We start from the raw sequence: 27,974 nt of genomic DNA on the forward strand, positions 1-27,974 counted from the left end.
TCCTGTCACAATGTAAGTTAAAAAAAAAATGGTGTGGGTGGGGGGGATGAGGGGGAGCAGGGATATATCTCAACGATCAGGTACCAGCCTCAAAAACATGAAGCCCTATAGTACCGGGGGAAAAAAAAAACAAATGTAATTTTCCTGGCTGCTACTTAGTAAAACTATGTTTTCCTAGACAGGGCTTCTCTGTGCAGCTCTAGCTATCCTGGAACTCACTCTGTAGACCAGGCTGGCCTCAAATTTGGAGATACACTTGCCTCTGAGTGCTGGGATTAAAGGCGTGTGCCACCACTGCCTGGCCCTTAGATCTTCAAAATAAGAAATCTTTCCTACTTATTTATTACGTGTAGGGGTGCACACACACCATCGTGTGCGTATGGAGGTCAGAGGACAACTTGCAAGAATTAGGTCTCTCCCTCCAAGTTGGTTCTGGGACTGGACTCTGAGTTGTCAGGCTTGGTGGAAAGCACCTTTACCATGTGACAGATTTTAAAAATATTTTTGGTGCGTTCATGTGGAGCCCAGACGTCACACTGGGTATCTCCCTCCCGCCCCCCACTGAACCCGGAGCTCCTCGGCTGTGGGAGGGCTGCCTCAGGAGCTCGAGCGATCACTGGTGCTGCCCTCTCCTCTCCAGCAGCGCTGGATTACAGATGTGCACCGCATGCTCAGCTTTGAGGAGGGTTCCGTGCTTCTCAACTCCGCTCTCAGGCTGGCATGGTGGGCACTGCACCCACTGAGCCATCTTCTCAGCTCCTGTGCTAGATTTTGTACAGAACACGTATTTTAATTGGAAATAAGATACATCTACACGCATATTACCTTTATATGCACTGGTTACACATAATGTATTTACATGTTGGAGAAAGCTATAGACCTTCATTAGAAACAGTGTATATACATGAACAAACCAAACTCAGTATGAGTAGGTTTCTAGGGAAACATTTTCTGATATGGTGAGACTGGAATTGAGCTCTGCAAGAAGAACACACTGAAAAAGCTGGATCCGTGCAGTATGGGCTGTAGGAGCCTAATGACCTGAATTTATCCCGAGAACCATAACAAAAGCTGGACACAGAGGTGAACATCTGTAATTCTAACATCCCTACGGCGAGACGGGAGGCAGAATCACCGGGAAGCTTGCAGCTCAGCCACCCCCAGGATGCACCACGTGACAGAAACAACAGGCACTGCCTCCAAACAGCAGGGAGAACCGACCCCGAAAAGCTGTCTCTGACAACACACGTGTGGTGGCAGAGTGGGCCTCCCTGCCCCAGGGTGAGGTCACTTCAGCTCACAGAAGGCATGAGTGACTGCCAACAAGAGGATGAACAGGAAGCCTTCTGGGACGCAGTGGATTCAGCAGAGCCGACACAGAGCCCGAACAGCTATTTGAAAGAACTGAATGGATTTGGTCTGCAACAGAACAGGGCATCAGGACAAATTTGTCATCACGGAGCCAGAGCGATCCACCAGAAATTGCACAGAGAAAAAACGGCCAAGCACTACTACTTGATCTAAAACACTGTCAGCTAGAGACAACATTTTAAAGAGATGGTCAGGGCACAACTTCACATGCTCCAGACCTGGGTTCGATACCTAGGAACGGAACAACAAAGTCAATCACAGAAAGTGCGCTCATCTATCATGTTTCACTTTCACCTTTTTCATGGAACAAATTACACTAGACTGTAAAACTAATCTTCCAGAATTATAAAACGTACTCAAATGCTTGGGTCTGTAGTCATTCAATGGAAAAATAACCAGCAACTAGGCTATTTCTCCCCGCTGGGGCAGTGGTTCTCAACCTGTGGGTCATGGCCTCACTGGGGTCGCCACACCAGGAGGACCTGTACTGAGGGGCGCAGCTTTAGGAAGGTGAAGGACACTGCTCTCGGGTCAACTGCACCGCAGCATGGCATACCTTCAGGAGAGCACACCGCAGGAAGCTCAGCAAGGATGACCAAGGCAGCGGTGACCAGTCCACTTCCTTCCTCCGACAGGGTCTGTGGCCTCGCAGTTTTTACTCTTGGGCTACCCGTCAACTTCGGGTTCAGTTCCGGGAGTTGTCTAACGAGGATGCAGACACACAGCTGCAGGGTTGCAAAGACCAGCGACTTCCCAGGGACAAGTCCTCCTGTGTCCTTTCCTTCACCGAACTCTGGCAGGGTCTCCTTTTCAGAGGCGCCATCGTCAACTGAAAGACAGGGAACAGTGCTGGAGCAGTGCCGCTGTGTGGGGTCAAGTAGACGGCACTGTGACTCGTTTCTAGAAGGCTCAAGTGTGGGCTGTGAAGAGCTGACGGAAAAGGCAGTTCTCAAGTTAAAGGCGGCTGTCTTACTATGACTTCCCATGCAATGGATAAAACAAACCAAAACAACCCTAGAGTCCATTCAGCCTTAAACTAGTGCTGGTTAAAGCTACAGCAGTCGCTCTGACAGTGACTGTCACCTGACAGGCTGACAGTGGCTGGGCACTAAGATCAGAACCCAGGTCCCTGATGCATCAGAAACTGCACTCCCTCCCCAACTCTGCACTTTTACTTTTACGTACACACGCTCCACCTGCCCTAGTTAGGAAAGTATCAAGACTGCATAGCCATACTGAGCAGTACTCTACAGCAAGGACGCCCGCAGTGTGCTCAGTGTGCAGTGGACAGTGTCTGAGCACGGAGAAGTCCCGTGGGATTTGGTCTCCAGAACTGGGGGAAGGAGCGGCTATGTCATTAGGAGTTCACACTCACCTTCCGCGCTCCGTCTCCTCTCCTTCACGTGTTCCTGGGCCGCACAGATAATCTGCCTCACCACTTCCAGTGAAGCCAGCTGAACAGCAGGTGACTCTCTGGTCAAAATTACTCGGTGTAGGACGTTCAGCAATTCAATACCCAAATCCTGTCAGAAAACACGGAGTGGACACTATTGGAAATTACACTCATGTGTGTGTCAAAATAACAATGCTAAATGCCATGACAAATTCAGAAAAGGAGAATTTAATAAATTCTTTTTTAAAAATAAATTTTTGCTAGAGCAATAATGGTATATATCAACACTTCTTTTGTTGATTTTGAGACAGTCTTAGTAGACTTCCCTGGCCTCAAACTTGCCAAGGATGACCTCGAACTCCTGATCCTCCCGCCTCTGCCCCACAATGCTGGAGTTTCAGGTGTGTATCACCATGCTTGGCTTGTAACATTTTAACCAATTCCAGAACATTTCTTGGCTCATTTTGGTGGGAGATGGTACTATGACAAGAGATCATTTTCACCCAAGTTCTAAAATGATATTGGAGACAGAGCCAAAAAAGCATAAAGGCTGACAGGTAGACTGTATGACTAATATTCAAGTCTCCTGTAACGATGAAGGAAGAAGGAGAAGTAATACTAAGGTAGGTCTTTAAAGTACCCCGGAAAATCCCTACTCCATTTCCCTTTCCTTTCTCTAGGATTTTATTTATTTTCATTTCGTGTGTATGAATATTTCACCTGAACATATGTATGGTGTTGGAGGAGGTCAGGAGAGGCCATCAGATCCCCGGAAACCGAGTTACAGGTGGTTGTGAGCCACCATGTGGGGTCTGGGAACTGAACCTGGGTCCTCCGCTCCTAACCACTGAGCCACCTCCCCGCTGCCTCCCTTCTCTTCTCATTGGTCATTCTGGTTGCTTTCTTTCATTTGTGGGCTGGAGAGATGGCTGAGGGGTTGAAAGCACTCGTCCCTGCAGAGGACTGGAATTTGGTTCCCAGGACCCACAACTAAACCACTAGCTCCAGGAGTCACCTCTGAGGGCTCCCTCATGGATACGCAAACACACCCACCATACACACAAGAACGCGCACAGAAAACAGCCAGGAGCAGAGGCACATGCCTTTCAGAGGCAGAGGCAGGTGCATCTCGGAGTTCCAGGCCAGCCTGGTCTACAGAGTGAGTTCCAGGTCAGCCAGGACTACACAGAGAAACCCTATCTTGAAAAAACCACCTCCCACCAAAAAAAGAAAGAGGAAATAATCACAACACAGTTTATAATTTAGTTAAGGTCAAGTCAACTCAGATAAAACCCCAACAAATGCTTTAAGTCTAATTAGTGATAGTACTAATTAAATAAGAGCTTAGAAAATCACAGAACCCATTGACCTTACAACCCGAGTCAGCGACAGGACAAACCACACAGGCTGCTAGGAGCATCTCCCTGACCCCACTTCCTCCAGTTAGTCAGAGGAGGTGCTGGACTCTGCAGCCATCCTTGGGCCATAGCCAGACTGAAGACCAGGAGGAGAGCCCAGACCACAGGGAGACTTGGTCACGGACAGTGGTAGACATCAAGTCCATTGTCTCTTGGGAGAAATGCAAAATAAGACTGAGATGAGTGCAAAGAGTGGGGTTCACAGAAAAGAAAAGATCGCCACACGGAACGATGGCTACTGTGCTGGGTCCCCAAACTCCAGTGCATCCCAGGGCTGGCTGGGGCGCTTTCCTTCTTTTGTGATCTCTGCTCAGTCCTGTTCACCGTAGGAACTTGAATACATTTCTGTTCTTGAAGCCACGGAAGCCTACTCAAAGCACAATACATCACCTGATCACTGCCGATTTTAGATCTGGGCCAAGGAACATCGAGAAGGGCTTGCAGTGCATGCAGGCAGGCGGTGATGCTCTCCATGGTCACATCGGAGCGCAGGGAACACAGGAACTCTACACTGATTCCTGCGAAAGGCCAAGGAGAGGCTTCTGAGATCCTTAGTTAAATAAGTCAGTGCGATAAGATAACCACACCGACTTCGCAGAGGACAGCGCAAGTAAATAATAATACAGGTGTGTGTGTGTGTGTGTGTGTGTGTGTGTGTGTGTGTGTGTGTGTGTAACATGTAGTCACACTCATGTGGTCAAGGCTGGCCTTGGACTTGTGTTGAATTCTTGGCCCTCATGTCTCTACCTCCCAAGTGATGGGATTACAAGTATATGCTACTGCACTCGACTAATTTTCTTTCTTTTTAATTAAAAATAATTTTAGTGGCTGAAGAGATGGCTTAGTGGTTAATGAACACTTGCCGCTCTTCCAGAGGACCTGAGTTCAATTCCCAGCATCTACATGGTAGGTCACAAGTGACTATAACTCAAGTTTCAGGGGAATGACACCTGGCTTCTATGGGCATGGAGCATGTAAGTAGTGGGCAGATATACATGCAAGCAAAACACCATACAAATAGAATAAAATAATAATTTTAAACTAAAAAAGTGTGTGTATGTGCTCGTGTGCACGCAGGTGTCTACAGAGTCCAGTAGAGGACGCTGGGTCTTTGGAGATTAGAGTTACAGGTGCTTGTGAGTAGCCTGACGTCGGTTCTGGGAACTGAACTCAGGTCCTCTGGGAGAGCAGCAACAATTCTTAACTGTGGGGTCTCCTGATTTTCCTTTTTAAGTCACTGAACATACATTTTTTGAAACCTGCAACTTTGGGGAACAACGTAATGAAAACACGCCAGCATATTCCTATTTTTTAAACGTATATAGCAGGAAATTCAGAACATCTATCTGTAGAAGCCTCATCTTCTAAAACCTGTGGGGCAGCTGGAAAAACAGCTCAGTGGTTAAGTGCACATACAGCTCTTTCAGGGGACCCGAGTTCAGCTCCCAGCATCCACACTGGCAGCTCCACGGAACCAAAGCCTCCTTTTGGCCTCAGCGGGCACCTACACTCACACGCGCATACAAACACAGTGGGCACACATGCCTACATATAAAACAAACAAAACCATGGAGAGTTGGATGTGGCGGCACACTTCCGTAATCTCAGACTTGGGAGTGAGGAGAAGTTCCAGGCCAGCCTGGGCTACATTCTGAGATCCTGTCACAAAACAAGCCCCTCGCCCACCAATCAAACAAAACTTTTGTAGAAAGAAAGGGACTAAACTTCTCTTGTAAATTCTGTAATTGATCAACTTGACAGTGAAGCCAACTTGTGACAGGAGTCTAGACTTAGTATAATACAATTTGTAATATTTTAGTTTCACTAATGATGTCACTAACAAGCAGAAAAGAATCAGGAGACAGTCCCCAGGAGGAGGCAGGCAGTAAGGCACAACTCAAGGATAAGCCCGCTGGCACTGTTAAGCTCTTTGAAAAGCTGACCTAAAATCAGATGGAACCGGTCGGTGTAGACATCCTCCGGGGACTTCACTGCAGCCCCAGACGATGATGAGCCCTGGCACATGGAAGTCGGAGTTACAGGCCTTGAGAGATTGGCAGCTTCTTCTTCCGGGTCAGCGAAGCCTGTGCTGGTGAGCCACAGTGCAGCAGCGTGGAGGATGAGCGCCCAGGAGCTGTGGTAATGCAGCTTGGCGTGGTCGCTCGTCTCCGCTGTGTAGAAAGCACCACCTGCCAGAGGAGGAAGCAGTCAGTAGGAACTGCAGACACCGCCTTCCAGAGGTAAAGACTGTTGCTAGCCTCTGCTGTTCAGAAAGTGCATCTGGAACCCTTCCAGGCAGCCCCTGAGGCGCCCCCACTCCCCCAGGCAAGTGCTTTCTGATGTTATCAGCACAGATGAGCTGTCTGTTCTTGGGCTTGACAGACACGAACCCTCTCTACAGTCTGTCTGTCCGTGACTCATCTTACTGTGCCCCACATTTCTGGACCTTTGTTCATGTTGCTAAATTGCTTAGTTCTGTTACTAATGTTTGACTTCTCCTGGCATTAGAGCTGTTGGGTCCCAGGGCTGATTAAAGGTAACTTCATAAGATTGCTGTGGGATGTCTTTCTGTATGCTGTGAATATGTGTTGCTCAGATTGGTTGATAAGTAAAGCTGCACTGGCCTATGGCAAGGCAGCTTAGAGGCAGGCAGGAAACCCAAGAGAGAGACAGGAAGAAGAAAGGAAAGAGGAGAGAGACGCTGAGAGCTGCCCTCAGCCACCAGGAGAAGCGAGATATAAGAGAATGGGTAATGCCATGAAGCCATGTGACAAAACGCAGATAAATAGAAATGGGTTAAGTTAAGATATAAGAGCTAGTTAGCAAGAGGCCTGCCATAGGCATAGAGTTTGTAAATAATATAAGTCTCTGAATGATTACTTTATAAGCAGCTGCAGGACCTCCCAGCTCCACTAGATTGGCAGAAGTGAAACAATATGTTAAGTTGGAGAGCGTGAAAAAACACGCTGGTGCGCACATAAGGTATTAAGGCTACTCTGGAGAGGTATTTCGAAGCACCCTATCTTGTGAGGACAGATGACTATGACCTGGGGAATTAAAAATTTCTGGTTCTCAAGAAAAAAGAACAAAGCCGGCATGGTGGCACATGCCTTTAATCCAGGCAGAGGCAGGCGAATCTGTGAGTTCAAGGCCAGCATAGTCTACAGCGCGAGTTCCAGGACAGCCAGGGGTGTTACACAGAGAAACTGTCTCGAAAAACAAAAACGAAACAAGAAAATGTCTGGTTGTCTACATTAATGCAACTCTTAGCTGCTTATCCCATGAATAAATGTTGTTCTGGGGGAAAATGTTTCAGCTAAACATCACACACTAACATACTACAGGAAATCTTGGAATAGAAGTCACTGTCACTCTAGAAATTATTAACTTATTTTTCCTCCTTACCTTCAACAGGAAGCTGGGAGGCAAATTCCGCAGGCAAAGTTAAGAGAGCAAAATCCTGAAGTGCAGCAAGCCAGAGTCTGCTTAGTGTGCCCAGGTCTGCGCAGACTAAGTCAAGAAGACCATCAGTCGGAGGGGACCGACTTCTCACACCGTCTTCTGAATTAACAGTAGTCTTCAAAGTTTGTTTGTGACTTTTATGTCTTTGCACAGCAATTATGTAGACCTGTTAAAAGTTTATAATTAGAAGAAAAATCTTGTGTCTGATGAAACATACAATGTTTTCATGCTTCCTTGAAGACACGGGCTTGCCTTTGAGAACATCCAACTTGAAATGCACTGTGGTATCAAGAAGACATGTAGGGCTGAAGAGGTGGCTCAGCAGATAAGAGCACATGGTGCTCTTCGAGAGGATCTGAGTTCAATGCCCAACACTCACATCAAGTGGCTCTCCACTGCCTGTAACTCAAGCGGCGGCAGTGTGACTGTGTAGATCCCATGCCCTCTTCTGGCATCCACACCACCCACAGATGCATGCACAGCACACACACAAAAGACACACAACATAAAACTAGTTAAAAATAAAGTGCTAAAAATTATTACAAAAAAAGGGCATGTATGTATAAACACATACAGATTGTAGAAAGATTAAAAAAAATCATCTTTGGGGAAGAAGAGTCAGCTTAGCAATTAAGAGTACTGGCTGCTTGCAGGGGACCTAGGTTCAATTCCTAGCACCTATATGGTTGCAAGCTACCATCTGTAACTCAAGTTCCGGGGAATCTGATGCCCTATTCTGACCTCCACAGGCACCAGGCAGCACATATATATATATATATGCAGGCAAACATTCATATACATAAAATAATAAAATAAATAAATCTAAAAAGAAAAAAACAAAAACAAAAACAAAAAACCCCTCCCCTGAGCTGTCTCGGAGATAATAAATACTGGGAAACATCTTGCCACTCTGCACTTCAACACCATGGCAGCTGCGAACAGCAGCACTCGGGGGTAACCTAATAATCCACCTCACCACGTGGCTGCAGACAGCTCTTTCTCAACTGAACTGCGGGTACCAAAAATATGCTTAGTAGAATTACCACTAAGCCACTATAAAAAGGTTTACTTAAATAGACTCATGGACTAAAGAATAACTTTAGTCCTGTAACTCTAAAACCTAAAAGAGCCAACTTTGAAACAAAACAAAACAAAACTCTGAAATATGTATGTTGTGTTAAGCTAAGATAATGGCAAAGCTGGACAAATTTAATTCAGTTTTTATACACAGCACAGTATGAATACTCAAATACTTCACTCTAGATATGCTAATATGCTTGATTATAAGGTCTCTGTTATTGCCCCTGACTTCTCAGACACATGAGTAGTAGAACACACACTGGATTACTTTCAGCCCTAGTTTTGATTCTAAATGTATCTGGCTCCAGGAATTTCAGACAGGGATTAGGAGCCTCTATTACATAGAATATGTTGATCAGTCATTATCTGGGGAAAAACTAAGAGAAGGTTTAATGAAAAACAAGGAGATTTAAATTACAAGTAACACCATGTGAATAGAAAGTTTTATTTGAAAATGATTTTTTGTTTGTTTATTTTTTTTTGTCTTTTCAAGATAGGGTTTCTCTGTGTAGCTGTCCTGGAACTCACTCTGTAGCCCAGGCTGGCCTCAAATTCATAGAGATCCACCTGCCTCTGCCTCCAGAGTGCTGGGATTAAAGGTGTGTGCCCATCACTGCCCAGCTTTATATAGCTTCTTTAATTCATAACTGCTCCTGCTTGACTCTTTAGACTGCTTGTCCAAAGTCAATTCATATATAAATCAATCTCACTTGGAATCTTTGGTTTATCTTGAAAACGGACTATCACTTAGCACTGTGGCACAGCTGGTCTCAGCATCTGAGAGGTGAGGAAAGAGAATCACAACTTCACTGCCAGCCTCAGCTACATGGGAGGACCTTGCCTCAAAACAACAACAACAACACCCCAACCAAACAACCACCACCACCAAGGTTAGGGTATGACTAGCTCAGAGTTACAGGCCTTCCCTACCATGTCTGGTTCAATCAAGGGCCTGAGTTCAATTCTTGGCAAACACATGCAGACTAACAAAAACCCTGCCAACAAGACTTCTGTATAACTGTATTTTACAGCCTACAGTGTTTCCGGTGTCTAATGGCTTCCATAATTCCCATATCAATGAAGAGCACTGACCTCTGCCCAGGCTTTCAGCACGGCCAAGATCTCCATGGTAGAAGCACTTTCATTATAGAGGTGACTGAGAGCCTCCTTTCCAGCCTGGATCTTTGTTAGCGATGAGACAAGTAGCTGATGAACTCTGCGGAGGTCACCGAGGTCACTTACAACTCCACTTGCTATCCAGGCACTGCAAACCTGGTTTTGAGAAAACCAAAAATTCGATGGAAAAATTCTGTAGTTCTCTGTGAGTCTAGTAGAGCCCACCCAAATCTTAGGAATCTAGCCACGGAAATAATCGTTTTTAAAAAAATTTTAAATTATTTATTTATTTTTATTTTATGTGCATTGGTGTTTCGTCTGCATGCATGTCTGTGTGAGGATGTCAGATCTGCTGGAACTGGAGTTACAGACAGCTGTGAGCTACCAAGTGGGTGGTAGGAATTGAACCCAGGTCTTCTGGAAGAGCAGCCAGTGCTCTTAACCTGAGCTATCTCTATAGCCCAGAAATATTTTTTCTTTTTTTAACCAGGAAACCTAATAGAATGCAGCAGACACAGAATTAAAAGCCAGAACTTCAAAAATGAACGAGACTAAGGCTGAAGCAATAAAACAGTGTTCTTTAGTTTGTAAGAGGAAGAGTTAAACTGTGAGTCCATAACCATAAACTGCTGGATAAATGTCTGAAACAACACTCTAATCTGAGTGTCTTCTCTCATTATTTAAAATTAAAGAGACTGTGAGGCCAACTGTGTGGTTAGTTAAAAGACCCAGAGTTAACATTTAGAAGCCCATGAAGCTGGGGTGGTGGTGCAGGCCTTTTGTCTCAGTGCTCGGGAGGCAGAGGCAGATGGATCTTTGTGAGGCTAGTCATGTCTACATAGCAAGTTCCAGGTTATCCAGAACTATACGGTGAGACCCTGTCTCAAAACAAAATGAAACAAAACACTCCAAGGAAGGTTTTATTTTATTTTGCAGGATTGCACCTGGAATCTCACTATGCCAGGCAAGTGTTTTTTTACTGAGCTACATTCCAGGTCTCTAAGAAAGATTTTGATCCTTTTAATAAGTTTATTTTATCTAAAACACAAATCAAAACCACCACCACAGAGTGCCATTCCCATTTCGCAATGCAGGGCCAACTACAGTGGCTTCTGCCCACAGCCCAGCAGTGGGAGGCAGAGGCAGGAGGAGCAGGAGTTCCAGGACAGACTTGGCTAGTTTAGGCCAGCCAGGGCTACAACAGGTCCAGTCCCTGAAAACCAAAGGGGAAGCTGGATGTGGCAGTAGACGCCTTTAATGTCAGTACTCGGGAGGCAGAGGCAGGAGGATCTCTGGGAGTTTGAGGCCAGGCTGACCCACATAGTGAGACCAGGTCAGTCAGGGCTGCAGAGTGAGACCCTGTTTCTAAACTAACCAACCAACAAACCCATCACAACACTAAACCAAAGGCTGTAAAATATGCAATGCCTTACGTTTACTAAACTTTTAGGGACTCTGTACTTTTCCACATCCCATGGTAGCTCTCTTTCTAGAGAAAAATACTTTTGCCCTTGTCCACGTACAGCTGGCCTCTGACCTCCTATTTTTAAACTTCATTATTTGCAAAGGCAGTAAGTTAGGAAAAGCTGGACTTTCTACTGACACGGAGTCCAAATCCACTCTTGCAATTCTGGGAGGAGGCAGAAAGCCACAGTCCTGCTCAGGCACACCATCACAAGGGAGTAACTCAGTTGCTCTGGTGCCCAGGAGCAGTGGCTGGTACTGGAGCACCACGTGCACCTTCTACTTATACAGACTTATTGACACAGAACCCTATGCTTTTGTTGTTGTTTCTCAAGAAAGGGTTTCTCTGTGTAACAGCTCTTTCTGGTTGTCTGGGAACTCACAGAGATCTGCCTGACTGTCTCCTGAGTGCTGGGATTAAAGGTGTGTGCTACCACTGCCCAGCATAGAACCCCATTTTAAGTAGAGAAGGACAGCTATTCATTCATTCATTCATTTTGGGTTTTTCAAGACAGGGTTTCTCTGTGTCACTATAGAACCTGTCCCTCCTGAGCACTGGGATTAAGGGTGTGCGCCACCTCCTGGCCTACATTTATTTGTCTAAATCTTGTCTCATTTGCTAAGATTTCAGGTGGTTTATGGCAAGAACACTCATACAAAGAGATGCTAAGTTAGGGACTTTGGACAAAAGTCCCTTATAACACAGTTCTCTTGATACTGACGGCACTCAAACAGTTCCAAAGTTCAACAAAGTGAAAACAAGGTGAATGCTGGGAAGGCTTCTCAGCGACAGAGCACACACTTCAGGTGGCATGCATGAGGCCCTGCACTCAACTGCAGCACCAGACACCCTTTAAAAACAATGAAAAGAAAAGGGGAGATGAAAGAACCGATGCAAGCTAGGTTTCTGTATTATAACTTATTACTTCAGGTCACCTACTGGGCTGGCCACTGAGTGCCTGCCAACGCATTCCCAGGACACCTATGGGCTGTTTCCAAATGTATCACACAGCTCTTAGAGACATGTAAAACATGCTTCACTTCGCTTGAAATGCCAACCTGGGCTCTCCTGGCACACCATTTTTAGTCAATCAAAGTCTAAAAGTTTGGTAACGCATAATGCTGTTGATAATGTGGGAAAACAGGTGTTTGCATACATTGCTGGTGTGAGTTTTATCTGGCAAATTCCTCTAATATACCCATTTCTGACCCACCGATTCAGTGTATTCAGTGAAAGGACCTATGCAGGATGACTCAATGTGGCAATATTTTTATTTTATTTTATTTTTTGGTTTTTCAAGACAGGCTGTCCTAAAACAGGCTGGCCTCGAATCAGAGTTAGATCTGCCTGCCTCCCGAGTGCTGGGATTAAAGGCGTGTGTCACCACACTCAGTTGTGGCCGTATTTGTAAGGGGGACAGAAGAAACACCGACAAGCCCATCAGTATAAACTGGTCTAGTAAACGCGACTCTCACTGCCTGGGACACCAGGCAGCTGTGGGTAAGAAGCAGGCTGTTTCCCAAACGTCAGAAGGAAAGGAAAAGGGTGTGCTGACGTGACTGTGAGACTGTAAGAAGAACCTTGAGAACGGAGCTCAGGATGTGGCCCAGGCTGGCTTTGGCTCATGCAAGCTTCCTGCCTCAGCCTCCCCAGTGCCTGGCTGCTCAGGCCGTCTCTTAAGCTTCGCCTTTGGACCCACTCACCTGACACGCTCTGGCAGTTATGTCGGGCGGTGTCTCTGAAGTGAAGGCTGGCCGAAGAGCTGCTCCAACCTGACGAGGAATCGCATGGTACGTCAAACAGCAACAAGGGAGCACTGCTTTAACGTCATGGAAATCATCTATTAAGGACAGGTCTCACGGCCCACTACGTCTGTCTGTCCTGTATGGCAGCACACTTCTGCCTCCAGGGAAGAGCCCCACCCCAGAACTCTGAGTCTGTGGAGTTGCTGTGGAGCTAGTAACTGGCTCCAGAGAACCACATCTCTCAAGACTTTTGCTGGAGAGGGGCTGTTTCTCTGTAAAGGCCTGAGTGTGGGAAGAATCACCTTGTTACCAATCAGAGGTGTGTGTGTGTGTGGGGTGGCGCTCAGAGGAAAGCCAGTGCGGAGAACCCCCATCTTCTTGCCCAGCTGTGTTTCTTGCACCGGCAGTTGTATGAGGGCAGAAACAAAGCGCTTGGCCTGGCCAAGCTGTTATAGTATCTGTTCCAATATGGGATTTCCGTGCGCTTCACCCCTTCCTTCGGCTACATCCCCACACACACACTGGCTCTGTTTGCTGGGAAGAGGCGATGGAGCTGGCCAACCAACTAGAGAACTGTTCTAGAGGTCTCCTATTGCCATCCATCACAAACTGCCTGTCAATCAATAGACAGGTCACAAGATGGTTCTACTTCCATCCTTGGACTATTAAACACAGAAAGACCATAAAACCGAGTCCTTCCCTAAATCTAGAGAACATGCAGCACTCTAATCTAGGAGCAGTGAGGGTAAAGCATGTATGCAGCCTGATTATTTACTGCGGCTGTACATTAAAAAGGTTTTAATTATATAATCAACCCTGGAGGGTATAGCTACTATTTTAACATATGATGTTGCTTTTACTCGGCGCTTTATAAAATGCTAGCTATCAGATTTATCCTACAAATGCGTGTACTTTCTGTGCACAGAGGGTAAGGGCCATGGATCAGAAGAGTCTCTGTGAACTAACAGGTGACAGACAAACTTCACAGCCTTTACCAGTGGTGTTTAACAGTAACACCAGAGAGTTCTAGCAGATAATGCTTACATTGGCTTGATACTGTTCCAGAATAACATGACCTGGGAACTCTGGCTCTGGGATATCTGCAAATCGTCGAATAACAACCAAGAGTGTGTCAAGGCCAGAGAGACGGAGCTGGTCACTATGGTCTGTGGCAGCCATAAAAGCCATGCGAATTAAGTCAGCAAGATGAAGCACCAAGAAATCATCTAGAAGATGGAAAATACGTACTATCATGAAAAAGAATAGGCGGAAACTAAGATTTACGTCATGTGATAACGTTCTCTCTGCATTTCACAGCCCACACTCTTCCTTTCAGGCCCTCCTGATTAGACTTACTGCTCTATTCCATCCTGTTAATAAAATAGACTTTCAGGCTCAATCTAATGCACACGCAAATATACACAAGCCATCTGAAACAAAACAACTCTATATACAGCTCTTCAAAAGCCCAAAGCAGAATTGAGGTTCTTTAGAACGAGTGCTAGCAGTGTCTCCATAAACACTTCGTCCAGGCTGTCTGAGAAAAGCACACTAACTGTACTTCGTAGAGCTTGGGCTGTGATGAACTCGGCAGTAATTTATTCTCCATATGTCAAGTTGGTGACAGGGGACTTAAAAAAGTTCCATGTAGCTCTTTATATGGATTATGTTTTTTTTCACGTCTTGTCAAACACAAGAATATATAAAAACAACTCTAGCTACAGAAATGAAAAATGTTAATTCCTTTCATTCCTAAAACATATTCTTGCTATAAAAATTCTGAGGAGAGAGAGAAGAAAATCATTTAACAGTGTTCTAGTAGTGCTTAGGAAATCAGCGTTTACCTAGAAAACACACAACAAACTCAGTATCAGTTAGAGTACATAGTAAAAACTACCACATCTTAGTAAAAGCCAACGGCAATCTTGATTTGTGGTATGGAGTCAAGGAGACAGTGAATGGCACACTGATTTTCTATCATTAGTGTCTAAAATGATATTCATCCCAAACATATATCAAAATAAACGCTTGCTTGAAAACTATTAAACACAACGTATATTCAGACTGGCAATACCAACATTTTGATTTACAAAAAATTTAAAATTATGTTTACTAATATGTGTGTGTGCATGTGCACATGTGTGCCAGTGTGTGCAAGCATCAGGAAGTGGCTCTTCCCTTCTACCTTACAGGTTCCAGAAACCGAACCCGTAACATTTTATTATTTAACACCCATTGAGTATACTGCAAGAAGGTGGTGGGCTCGTCCACCTAGAAGAAGGCCTGTCGATGCTGTAGCGTTATTCAAAGGGAAAAGCACAGCAGCCAGCACTCGACGGCCACCCTTCGGCTGTTCCCCTCCCGGGCCACCTACTTCTTGAATCACTTTTCTTCATTTCTTGTGCTAAAGCAATGTCAAAATGGGCGCTGTTTGCATTTTCGCACTGGGTGATTATTCTGCAGACACAGTCAGCAGCAAAGACTCTGGTGGCCCATCGGGGGTTACTGAATGGGTGTGGTTTTCCATCACTTCTGCTGGTCAAGACGGAAGCATCATCTCCTCTGTCTCCATCCTCCTCTTGCATTGGATCCACGCAAGTTACAGCTGTAAAATCTTTATCAAGGGGAAACATACGCAATTACACTTAACTGGAAGACACAGCTATGAAAGAACACAAACACAACTCCAAATGCAGACTAGAATTACTATTAATCAATCATACACCTTTATGATAACAGAAAAGAATCAGGTCTCCTAATAACTGGCAACAGTACTAGTTGTCACTCTGATCTCCAAAACAACAACAACAACAACAACAACAAACCCCAATTAACATAAGGCCTTAAGTGGATTTAAGTTCTTGAACCTACTAAAATAGTCAGAAAACATACACACACACACACACACACACACACTTAAAAAATATTTGTTAGGACATTCACTGCTATTATTATAGTCTCAAAGTTATACTTCTAGCGACCAGTTAGGGAAATGTTTCTTATTAACCATTAACTTTTTCTTTTGAGACAGGGTCAGTGCTGGCTAGTTTTGAACTCCTAGAGATCTGTCTGCCTCTGCCTGTAGGGTGTGAGGATTAAAGACCTGTTAACTCGTTAACTGTTAATCTTACTATCTTGTATGTCAATATTTTCAACTTTTTTTTTTTTTTTTTGGTGTGTGTTAGGATAGTAAAGAACTCACTAACAAAGTTTTACCAAAGAATACACGGTGAATAAAAAGTCTACAGAACCAGATGTGGTAATGCACACTCTAACTCCTTGCACTCTGAAGGCAGACAGGCAGATGAGTTCAAGGCCAGACTGATCAGTAGAGAGAGTTGCAGGTCAGTCAGGGTTACACAGTAAAGAGCTATCTTAAAAAAAATAAAAATAAGCCGGGTGGTGGTGGCGCACGCCTTTAATTCCAGCACTCGGGAGGCAGAGCCAGGCGGATCTCTGTGAGTTCGAGGCCAGCCTGTTCTACAGAGCGAGATCCAGGAAAGGCGCAAAGCTACACAGAGAAACCCTGTCTCGAAAAACCAAAAAAAAAAAAAAAATAAATAAAAATAAAAATAAAAAATAAAAAGTCTACAGAGATTGAAAGATAGTTTCCCAATAAGAAAGGATGGAGTCAAACTATAGAGTATTAATAAAATCAAAACACCAAAAAAACAAACAAAAAAACCCAAACAGCAATGACAAACTAAACCAGACCTGCAGGATCAGAAGAGGCAAGGTAGAATGCAGGGGTCCAAAGAAACCACCAGGAAAGGAATTAGAATCCCCCTGCTCCACAGCCAGAACCACAGAGAACAAAAAGAGGCTACACAGAGAACACAGGTGCCCTCTCAGCCCCTCACACACACCAAGTGCGGGCTGCTAGAACCACAGCCTAGAACCCTGTCTTTTTTTTTTTTTTTTTTTGGTTTTTTCGAGACAGGGTTTCTCTGTGTAGCTTTGCACCTTTCCTGGATCTCACTCTGTAGACCAGGCTGGCCTCGAACTCACAAAGATCTGCCCGGCTCTGCCTCCCGAGTGCTGGGACTAAAGGCGTGCGCCACCGCCGCCCGGCGAACCTTGTCTTTTAGTCCCACGTGCCAGCAATTTGCTCCCATTTTTTCATCTCCACTCTTACACACATGTGGGGAAGAGGAACCCTGTTCACTGTGGGCAAAACTGGTACAGACATGATGGAAATCAGCATGTCAGTTCTTCAAAGGCTGGAAGAGAACAATCAGATGAGACAGCTATCCCACTCCTAGGCCCAGAACCAAGGACTCCATGTCCCATCTCAGAGGTTCCTGCTCATCCATGCTCACTGCTGCTCTGTCAGCCCAGCTACTCGTTAACTGATGAATGGATAAGAAAATGTGGTATTTTATTCAGCTGGAAAGAAAAATGAAATGGTGAAATCTGCAGAAGGACAGGCAGAACTGGAAAATATACTGAGTTGACACAGGCCCAGAAAGACAAATGGGTCGTGTTCTCTCTCACAGGGATCCTAGTTTCACATTTAAGATTTGTATGTTTAATTTGGAGTGCCTGTGGCAGGTAGGAACCCGGAAAGGTCCCACAGAGGGTGGCAGGAGAGTAAGACATATGTTATATGAAAGTAGAGGTGAAAAATACGGCAGGTAAAGGAGATGAAGTAGGGATAGTCAATATTAACGATCTTTATTGAATTGTTAACTGAAGCATGTGTGTGTGTGTGTGTGTGTGTGTGTGTGTGTGTGTGTGTGTGTGTGTGTGTGTCTGTGTGTCTGTGTGTTAAAGGCCTCTGAATGAAGGTACCTGTTTAGGTATTGGATGATACTGCTCCTAGAAGCCATGGGTTACTGAATGGAAATTCAGTGCCAGGCATGGGATCCTTCTCTATGAGTTGTGGTCAGGGAGGTGCCAGGGGCAAACAAAATGAAACATTAATGATGAAACACAAGTGAGTCAGGAACCTCAGGGAGCACGAATGTGAAGTTAAAAAAAGAGCTGGGCATGGTGGTGCACACCCAGGATCCTAGCACTGAGGGAGTGGAGGCAGAGAGAGCAGAAACAAAATTTAAATAAGAAAGACAGTAGGAAAAAAAATCAATGTAATTATGAACACATTTAAGAAAATTAAGTTTTTTGAAACAGGGTTTCATGCAGCACAGGCTGAGAATGAATTTGCTATGTAGCTGAGGATAAACTTGAACTTTGAATCATCCTGTTTCCAAAGGATTAGAGGTGGTCTTTTCTTCTTTTTCTGGGGCTTGAACTCAGGGCCTCACATGTGGTAGGTAATCCTCTATCACTGGAACTAGATCCCAAGCCAGAGCTACATTTTCTTTTAAAGCAGAAGTCCTCATTAAGTCTTAAGCTGTAGACAGTAGATGGCACGAGGACCAACCACTAAGTCAAATCAGACAAAACAGGACAAACCCTCTAGGAATTCCACAGTACTTTTTCCTTCCACATAGTTTACCCACCAGAGACCTCTGTCAATGAAACTGGAAGGTACTGAAAACTTGTGAGGATATGCAGATTTTAAAGGTAAGCCGATGAGGCAAGAATTGAATCTGTGTCTCTAGGTAAGTTACCCATCTCTTCAAGCCAGCTTTCTCTTTGGGAAAAAGGATAATACAGCCTATTCAGAGGGTGAATTAAAAAGATTGAGTCAGATTTAAAAAATTACTTTTCGGGCTGGAGCAATGATTCAGTGTTAAGGGCACTGTCTGCTCTTCCAGAGGACCCGAGTTCAATCCCCAGCACCCACATGGCAGCTCACAACTGTCTGTAACTCCAGTTCTAGGGGATCTGACATCCTCACACAGACATACATGCAGGCAAAACACCAATGCACATAAAACTAAAAAAAACAACAACACTTTGCCTGAAATGAAATTTGCTTTTTTTCTTCTCATTTTCACTTAAGAAGACACAGTTTAAGATCTCAAACATTCTTTTTATTAGGAGAAGGCATTAGTCAAATAATATGATTTTCAATACTATTGAATTCTTTAATTTCATTTTTAAACTTCTTTTTTTTCCTAAGGCAGGACCTCTTGTATTTCCCAGGCTGGCCTCGAACTTGGCTAAGGATGACATTTAATTTCTGATCTTCCTGCCCCCTTTTCCCAAGTGCTGTGATTACAGGCACATGTCATCATACCAGTTTTGTTTGTGTTTGAGGTGGTCTTACATAGCCCAGCCTGGTCCCGAACTCACTATGCAGTAAGAATGAGACCAGCTTTGAGTTCTTGATCCTTCTGCCAGTATCTCCACGGAATGGGATCACAGGCATGCAGCCTACATTGGGCATCTGTGATGCTATTTTTGGTTGTGAACTTGACTACATTTGGAATTAACTAAAACCCAAAAAAGGAGGGCACACCTGTGAGGGACTTCTGCTTAATTCAAAGAAGGAATATCTACTTCTAATCCAGATCTTTGAGGTAGGAAGACAAGCTTTTAATTGAGATCTAATCTGGGCCATGTCTTCTGCTGGCAGCCTATATAAGGACACAGAAGAAGGAAGCTTCTGCTCCTTTCCTGCTTGCTCTCACCTCACTAGCAAGTCCATTCCTCCACTGGCATTAGAGCTACTTCTTTGGGATTCCAGCATATACTGTAGACCAGATGAAACATCCAGCCTCACAGACTGCGCAACTACCAGATTCTTGGATTCTTGGACTATCGGTTCACAGGCTGCCATTGTTGGATTAGCTGGACCACAGCCTGTAAGTCATTTTAGTAAATTCCCTATGTAGATATATATATAGAGAGATTCACTCTATAAGTTCTGTAACTCTAGAGAACCCTGACTAATACAGCATCTAACACCATTTGAAATTAACATTATTAACTGTGGAGAGACCAGACTGCTCAAAATGTCAACTAGGGTGTTGGTATTGTTACTTCATTGTCTATCGCAAGGCCTCAGCATCACAAAACGTAAACTATGGTAACTTTTCTATTATGTTGACATGTAGCAATCATTTATAACATATGCAAAGAAATGGTATAACTATGTGGTGGTTTGAGAAAAAATGGCCCCCATAGGCCCATAGAGAGTGACACTATTAGGAGGTTCGGCCTTGTTAGAGTAGGTGTGGTCTTGTCAGAGGAAGTATATCACTATGGGGGCAGGCTTGGAGGTCTCATATGTTCAAGCTATGCTCATTGTGGCACACAGCCTCCTTTTGCTGCCTGAGAATCAAGATGTAGAACTCTCAACTCCTTCTCCAGCACCATGTCTGCCTGTACATTGCCATGCTTCCTGCCATGATGATAATGGACTAAACCTCTGAAATTGTAAGCCAGCCTCAATTAAATGTTTTCCCTTACAAGAGTTGCTGTGGTCATGGTGTCTCTTCACAGCAATAAAACCCTAAGACAAACTGTAAGTAATACCTTTCATAGCATAACTACATTTTATTTGGTTCATTATAGAAGAACTGGGCATTGCGGTGCACTCCTATAGCCCTGTATGTGGGAAGTGGAGCAGGTGAGGAGTTCAAGGTCATTCTGGGCCACACAGATGAAAGCCTGCCTGTGGAACATGAAATCCTGTTTCAAAAAGCAAAAAAGCTGCTGGGTGTGGTGGAGCACACCTTTAATCCTAGCACTCAGGAGGCAGAGGCAGGTGGAGTTCTGAGTTCGAAGCCAGCCTGGGCTACAAAGCCAGTTCCAGCACAGAGAAACCTTGTCTTGAAAAGTGAAAATGAAACAAAAACAAACAAAAAGACAAGTGTGATGGTACATACCCTTAATCCCAGCACTTGGGAGACAAAACCAGGCAGATCTCTGTGAGACCAGCCTACAGAGTAAGACTTTGCCAACAACAAACAAACAAAATAAAGCAAAACAAGAGGCTGGAGAGAAGCTAAGCCGTTTGAGCATATACTATCCTTGCAGAGAATCTTAGTCTAGGGGACGCAATGCCCTTTTCTGGACTCCGAGAGCACTGTGCCCATATGTACACAAATCCCCATGCAGTCACACATACAAAAATAAATCTTTTTTCAAAAAGACAAAAAAACCCAAATTGTTACAGAAAAAAATTATTTAAGACAAAAACAAAACAAAACAGCCTAGTCATTACATTTATGCTGTGCAAAACCAAGAAAATTCTAGTAAGATAGAGCAGCATCTTCATTTGCAGGAAGCAGTGATCACACAATAACTAAGTAAGCAGTTAAGCGATCCAGGTGTCCATGGCAAACCATTCCCAGCAAACCATTCCCTACTAGGTTTCTTTCCTCTGGTTTTACTATTGTACTCACCAGCCGATGCAGCTAGCACATCTTTACAAAGCTTTAACCAAAGGGAGAGCTTTTCCACTGCCATGGATGTCAGCATGTGATGTAAAGTCTCTCTGATATCCTGGCATAAGCTTCTGTCTGTCTCTTTATCTAGTAAGGCCAGCAGTGCCCCTTCAAGGCCCACTTCTCTGATGTTAGCATCTGCCAAGAAGAAAACGGAGGATCTAAGTCACACAGGAAACGGAACTGCCGCGTGAGAAGCACACATGCTCAGTGGTTACTAAACACCACGTATCAATTTACTTCAAAGATTAGCCTAGATACCGCACTTCATCTACTGAAGTTGAGATTAATTCACAGCTGACCTCTGGGGTTACTTACAATCCTGTACAGCCATTAAAAAAAAAAAAGGAATTGTCTGGTTAGCCTGATATCCTTAACTCTTAAAAGAGTTAAGGATATCAGGCTAACCAGACAATTCAGTGGATAAAGAGTTTGACAACCCTGGAACCCACATGATGGAAAGCAGAGAACCAACTATTACTCTGACTTCCATGTGTACAAACCCACACACAATAAATAAACGCAATGAAAAACTTAAAAAGTTAATGTCACCTTAATTAGGTAAATAAATATTATCTAATCAATATAATCAATGTTCAATGCAGCAATATAGGATGTATACATATCCTCCTGTCTCAGTCTCCCAAGCAGGCAAATTACAGGCCTGTATCACCAAACCCAGTTAAAGAATCTAAATAGTTTAAATTAGTATGTATGTGTACACACAGCGCAAGGCACATGTGTGGAGGTCAGATGACCACTTGTGGGTCCTAGGAATTGAACTCAGGTCATTAAGCTTCCAGCAAGGACCTCCCCGTACCGAGCCATCTTGCTGGTCCCTTAATTGTTTTAAACAAATTAAACAGAAAACAGCTACTGACTGGTGAGTAGAGTTCCACCTCTGAGTTAACATACACCATTATACGATACTCCCACCGAAGAGTACTAAAGCAACTCAGAGGAGCAAAACAGCTTCAATCCAGCATCTACTTCCTTTAACTCTGAAACATCAAAACCCGGTACCGTTTCTCTTTAAGATTGGCATTTATGAAACTGTTAATATTCTACAAGTAGAATTCTCTTTTAAAGATCAGAAGGGAGCAGTAGGGATGCTTCAGATTAACAATAAAAGGCTATACTAACTGATGTTAAGACAGCCATAGACTGGGGCTTCAGGACTGTGGATTCAGGATGCTACTAAGTCACTGCCGATTTCCCTGGGCGGAAAAATAGGTTGTGGCATGGAAGGCAATGCCCTTCTTGGGAATGCAAGCTGACATATGTAGACTTAACTGTGAGGTCTACAGCCTCTTTGAAATGACATGACAAAAATTAATGTTGTCAATATGGATGGAGACATGTATAAAACGAGCATCATAAATATATTAGATAAGGCGAATTATGTATTCGCTGCACAGTTCTTTCAACTTTTCAATGAGTATCAAATATTAATTTTTTATTTAAAACATTTTTAATATTTATTTTATATGTATGAGTGTTTTGTTTGCGTGTATGTATATGCACTACATGTATGCCTGGTACTTATGGGTGCCAGAAGAGGGCATTGGGTCCCCTGGAACTGGAGTTATGGATGGCTGTGTGTCACCATGTAAGTGCTGGGAACTGAACTTGGATCCTCTGTAAGAACAAGTGCTCTAAACTGCTGGCCATCTCTGCAGTACCGAGTATTAAACATTTTAAAAGGAATAAGACAGCGAGTTCTTCACTATAATTTTACTCACATAGCTGATGTAGTATTTTATTTTTTCCTGACCAATAAGCATTTTAAAAAAATGCTCAAAAAATTTAAGGGAAACTGAAGGTGCTGGAGAGATGGTGCCCAGGTTACGGGTGCTGGCTGCTCGGACAGATGACTCGGGTTCAGTTCCCAGCACCCACTCGGCAGCTCACAAACGACTCTAACTCTGGTTACAGGTGCTCGCTCTCACATGCATACACACAAAATAAAGCATAGTAAGTACATCTTTAAAAACATTGCCAGGGAGTTGGGAGAAGGGGTGGTGGCCCACGCCTTCAATCTGAGCACTCAGGAGACAGAGGCAGGCGGATCTCTGTGAGTTCCAGGCCAGCCTGGTCTACAGAGCGAGTTCTGGGACAGCCAGGGCTGTTACACAGAGAAACCCTGTCTTCAAAAACAAAACAAGTTGACTTCCTAACTACTCCCTCTTTTACTTCTGTGTGTGTGTGTGTGTGTGTGTGTGTGTGTGTGTGTGTGTGTGTGTATGTGTGTGTGTGTGTGTGTGTGTATGTGTGTGTGTAACTCAACACTTCTAAGAACATGTTTACACCACTAAAATCTAAAGCAATAGATACAGATAATTTTGGTTGTGAATGAAAACTTAAAAGTTCCTTTGGGAAAGATGGGACATTATTACGAGATTATTGCATCAACAGTCATGTTGAGTAACCCAAGCCAGCACTGATTCTTCTAGTATTTTTATTAACTTTTGGAGACTTTCAGACATGCTGACCTAGTTAGGGTTACTATTGCTGTGATTAAATATTATGACCAAAGCAACTTAGGGAGAAAATTGTTTACCTGGCTTACACTTACACATCACAGTACATCATCAAGGGAAGTCAGGACAGGAACTCAAACAAGGAAGGAACCTGGAGGCAGGAGCTGTTGCAGAGGCCATGGAAGGGTGCTGCTTACTGGCTTGCTCAGTCTGATTTCTTATAGCGCCCAGGACCACGAGCCCAGGGATGGCACCATCCACAATGGGTGGAGCCCCCCAATCAATTATCAATTAAGAAAATGCTCTATAGGTTTGCCCACAGCCTGATCTTATGGAGACAATTTCTCATTGAGAGGCTCCCTCCTCTCAGACGACTTTAGCTTGTGTCAAGCTGACATAGAACCAGCCAGCACACATGCATACAAGGATTTTGATCATATTCACCTTCCTACTCTTCCCCCTAATTCTTTCCAGATCTACCTTTAATGTACTAACAGAATAACCTAAACTGGAAAGACTTTGACAGTAAAACACATTATGGACCTGAAAGTTTTAAGCTGGGAGCTTTGCAAAAGCTGTGACTTTCTGAAAGTATGATAGTATTTTGGAAATTATACATACAAGAATAGGGTAACATTATTACTTACAGTTAAAACTACATGAAGTTTGAGTTACTTTTATCAGTTTTAAAAATGAAGGGATATGGGTCAGGAATGTGGCTCAGTGATAGAGCCCTTGCCTAGAATGCCTGAGGCTCTGGGTTCAATTCTTAGCATTGTACAAAATAAAACAAAATAAAACTGGACATATATTTAAATTTTACTGGGGCTGTAGAAAAGGCTCTGTGGTCAAGAGCATTTGCTGCTCTTCTAGAGACCTGAGTTTGCTCCCATCCACCTATGGTTCTACCGCCAAGGCATCTGATGCCCTCTTCTGAACTCCTACGGTACCCACACGTACAAACACCCAAACACAGGCACACATCTGCATGCATAATTGAAAAAGAAACCCACAAATTTTACTGAGCAATACTGAATTCTGCTCTACAATGGAGAAAGGACAAAAAAAATCTTTTCATATATAGCAGGATTCATCTCTGTTTTGTTAAAATGTTATTTTGGTGGAAGGCAGCATGCATGAAAAATTACTTTAGGACAAAATCTAATTTCCTTTTACAAATTCTTTAAATGTGTGTTTGCTTAGTGGTGTTGGGTACAACTGCGCACGTGTGGCAGGCAAAGGACAATTTGTGGGACTCAGTGTTTCCTTCCGCTGTATGAGTTCTAAGGACCAAACGTGGCACAACAGGCTTGGTGGCAAGTGCCTTCTGCTCAGACAGTCTGCTGCTGTGAACAAACCCTGATGTCAGCCCGGATCCTTGGACTACCAATGAAGGGCTGTCAAAACGGCTCATGGAGACAGCTCGCTGGGCCAAGAACTAAAAGGCATTTCGAACAAGTTCTCACATGAGGTGAACACTGCTAGTTAGCCTCCATTTGAGAATCACTGCTCTAAGCCGCTGCTGTCACAAGGGGACATGGTGACGGTTAGGGGTTACTTTTGCAGTGGGTTTCCAAGACCCTACGCATTAACATTTACTTAGCTTTTTGGGGGGCTGTTTTTGTTTTTGAAGACAGGGTTTCTCTGTATATCTCTGGCTGTCCTGGAACTCACTCTGTAGCCCAGGCTGGCCTCTAACTCAGAGATCCGCCTGTCTCTGCCTCCCGAGTGCTGGGATTAAAGGCGTGCGCCCTCACTGCCCGGCCTTTACAAGTTGTGATGGTTTGAAAGGAAATGGCCCCCAAAGGGAGAGGCACTATGCGGAGTGTGGCCTTGTTGGAGTAGATGTGGTCTTGTTGGAGGAACTGTGTTACTGTCACTCAAAGGCAGGCCTTGAGGTCTCATATATACCACCCAGTGTCTCAGACCACTTCCTGTTGCCTGTAAGATGTAATGTTCTCAGCACAGCTACAGCAGCACGTCTGCCTGCACTCTGCCATGTCCCACCATGACGGCAATGGATTGAACCTCTGAACTGTAATCAAGTTACCCCAGTTAAATGTTTTCCTTTATAAGGAAACAGAAACCCTAAGACACTTAACATTTAAAAATTCATGTATACATGGAAATTCTTAATACTGAAGAAAAGAATCACCCGCAGCCAGGTCCCTGCTGTCCTTGGCCAGCAGGACAGCATGCTCCGAAACTTCAGCTGCTTCTCTCTGCACCAGCTGCCGCAAACAAGCCAGAACTGCTCTTCTCAGCAACAGGTAGGGGGAACACAGATTCACCTGAAAGATGAGATGTGGGGAATGAAAGCTAAGAAAGATTCTTTCTGTCTTGGTGGCACTCAGTAGGTCTAACACATGACTCTTGGTGGCACTCAGTAGGTCTAACACATGACTCTTGGTGGCACTCAGTAGGTCTAACACATATGACTTTTGGTGGCACTCAGTAGGTCTAACAATATGACTCTTGGTGGCACTCAGTACATGTTCACTGGACTTTCTCCTGGTTCTATTTAGCTCATTAGTAGGCTGGACACAATTTATCAAATACAGCGAAACTTTTCCAACTGTTCCTGAACACACAGTTACAAGTACAAACAGTTCAAGGAACAATACGCACACTAAGTTATGTACTATACACATACACACATCCAAGCAAGGCTTTGACAAAGCTGGAAGACCAAGAGTCTGGAGAAAACAGTTCTGAGATAAGGAAACACACGGGAAGGCCTCACACCCTGTCCTCATGCAGCGATGCTCACGGTTCTCTATGAAATGAGCAGTCACAGTGATGCAGGCAAACGGTGCACGGGTTCAGCCGGGAGCTCTGGAGTCGGAAAGCCGCAGGGGGAGCCCTGTCTATCACCCGCTGGCTCTGCGACCGCGGGCAAGTTATTTAGCCCCTCTGGATCTTAGCCTCCACAGAACGACTGCCAAGTTAACACCAAGTGCCACGCCCCGTGCTGACCCCAGGACCCACAAACAGGGACAATCAGTGTTTATGGGTGTGGCTCCTCATGACAGTATTTCACTCAGAAGATTACAAAGTATACTTTCAAATAAATTTCACCCAGAAAAAATGATCAGAAACATTTTTTAATTTAAAAAAGTTTTCAAAAGTGACTGATTTCTTTTTAATTTATGTGCCCTGGTGTTTTGCCTGTACATATGTCTGTGTGAGGGTGTTGGATCTCCTAGAACTGGAGTTACAGACAGCTGTGAGCTGCCACGTGGGTGCTGGGGATTGAACCCAGGTCCCCTAGTATAGCATTCAGTGCCACTGAGCCACCTCTCCAGCTTCTCACAAAAAATTCTCTAGTAACACTATAAAACAGCAACTTTTACATACATGTCTACATACATGTAACATATGTCTACACATAATACATGTAAATCACAATGGGTTTGGCAGCAGCTTTATCTGTAGCAAATGATAAGCTTGGCAGTGTACTTCAAATAATCAACTGTATGTTAGAAGTTTCTAGAGACAAATTTCTTAACTTTTTTGTTTTTTGAGACAAGAGATTCTCTGTATAACCCTGGCTGTCCTGGAACTAGATCTGTAGCCCAGCCTGGCTTCGAACTCAAGAGATCCGCCTGCCTCTACCTCCCAAGTGCTGGGATTAAAGGTGCGCACCATCACTGCCAGGGTAATTTTTTTTTTTTCTCTGAGTAGGAATTTTGCTATGTAGCCTAGACTGGCCTTAAACTCAAAATTTTCCTGTCTCAGCCTCCTGATTATAGACATATACTATCGTGGCCAGATCCTGGACACAAATTCTTACTTAATGATCTCCTAAGTAATATAAAATTTAGAGATATAAAATTTATTTCTCCTTAACTAGGATAACAAAGACCAATCTGACATGGCCTACAATAATTTACATGTTTGTTTGAGGAGTGGAAGGATTGGACCCAAAGTCTCACACGTGTCTTGCATGGCTTCCCCTAGCCCACTATGCATTGTCATAGTGATTTTCAAGTTAAAATTGGACCAACATGGCAGAGCTATGACAGAGAGCTGGTGACTTGGGATATTTGGGAAAAACAGGACTGAAGCAGGTGAATTTCTTGCAGAAAGTGAGGCTAAATTTTAGGAAAAACAAAACGGGTGATAGCAGGTACTGTCCACCGTA

At 44.1% G+C, this 27,974-nt stretch overlaps 1 protein-coding gene across 3 annotated transcripts in view; it reads right to left on the minus strand.

The window, feature by feature from the left end:
- The window catches only part of Heatr5a (HEAT repeat containing 5A), a 119,621-nt gene that overhangs the window by 12,933 nt on the left and 78,714 nt on the right, over positions 1 to 27,974 (minus strand). For all 3 annotated transcript variants that reach the window (XM_052738501.1, XM_052738499.1, XM_052738500.1), the window contains 11 exons: positions 25,986 to 26,121; positions 21,309 to 21,488; positions 15,425 to 15,664; positions 14,095 to 14,276; positions 13,009 to 13,077; positions 9,817 to 9,996; positions 7,588 to 7,810; positions 6,126 to 6,371; positions 4,573 to 4,700; positions 2,747 to 2,894; positions 1,928 to 2,200 (listed from right to left, as the gene is read on the minus strand). In XM_052738501.1, coding sequence (XP_052594461.1) covers positions 1,928 to 2,200; positions 2,747 to 2,894; positions 4,573 to 4,700; positions 6,126 to 6,371; positions 7,588 to 7,810; positions 9,817 to 9,996; positions 13,009 to 13,077; positions 14,095 to 14,276; positions 15,425 to 15,664; positions 21,309 to 21,488; positions 25,986 to 26,121 — 2,005 coding nt within the window. The remainder of the gene's footprint in view (positions 1 to 1,927; positions 2,201 to 2,746; positions 2,895 to 4,572; positions 4,701 to 6,125; positions 6,372 to 7,587; positions 7,811 to 9,816; positions 9,997 to 13,008; positions 13,078 to 14,094; positions 14,277 to 15,424; positions 15,665 to 21,308; positions 21,489 to 25,985; positions 26,122 to 27,974) is intronic.

This window comes from Peromyscus californicus, unplaced genomic scaffold (assembly GCF_007827085.1).
Source record: "Peromyscus californicus insignis strain IS unplaced genomic scaffold, ASM782708v3 Scaffold_15__1_contigs__length_86483966, whole genome shotgun sequence".
NCBI classification, from domain to species: domain Eukaryota; kingdom Metazoa; phylum Chordata; class Mammalia; order Rodentia; family Cricetidae; genus Peromyscus; species Peromyscus californicus.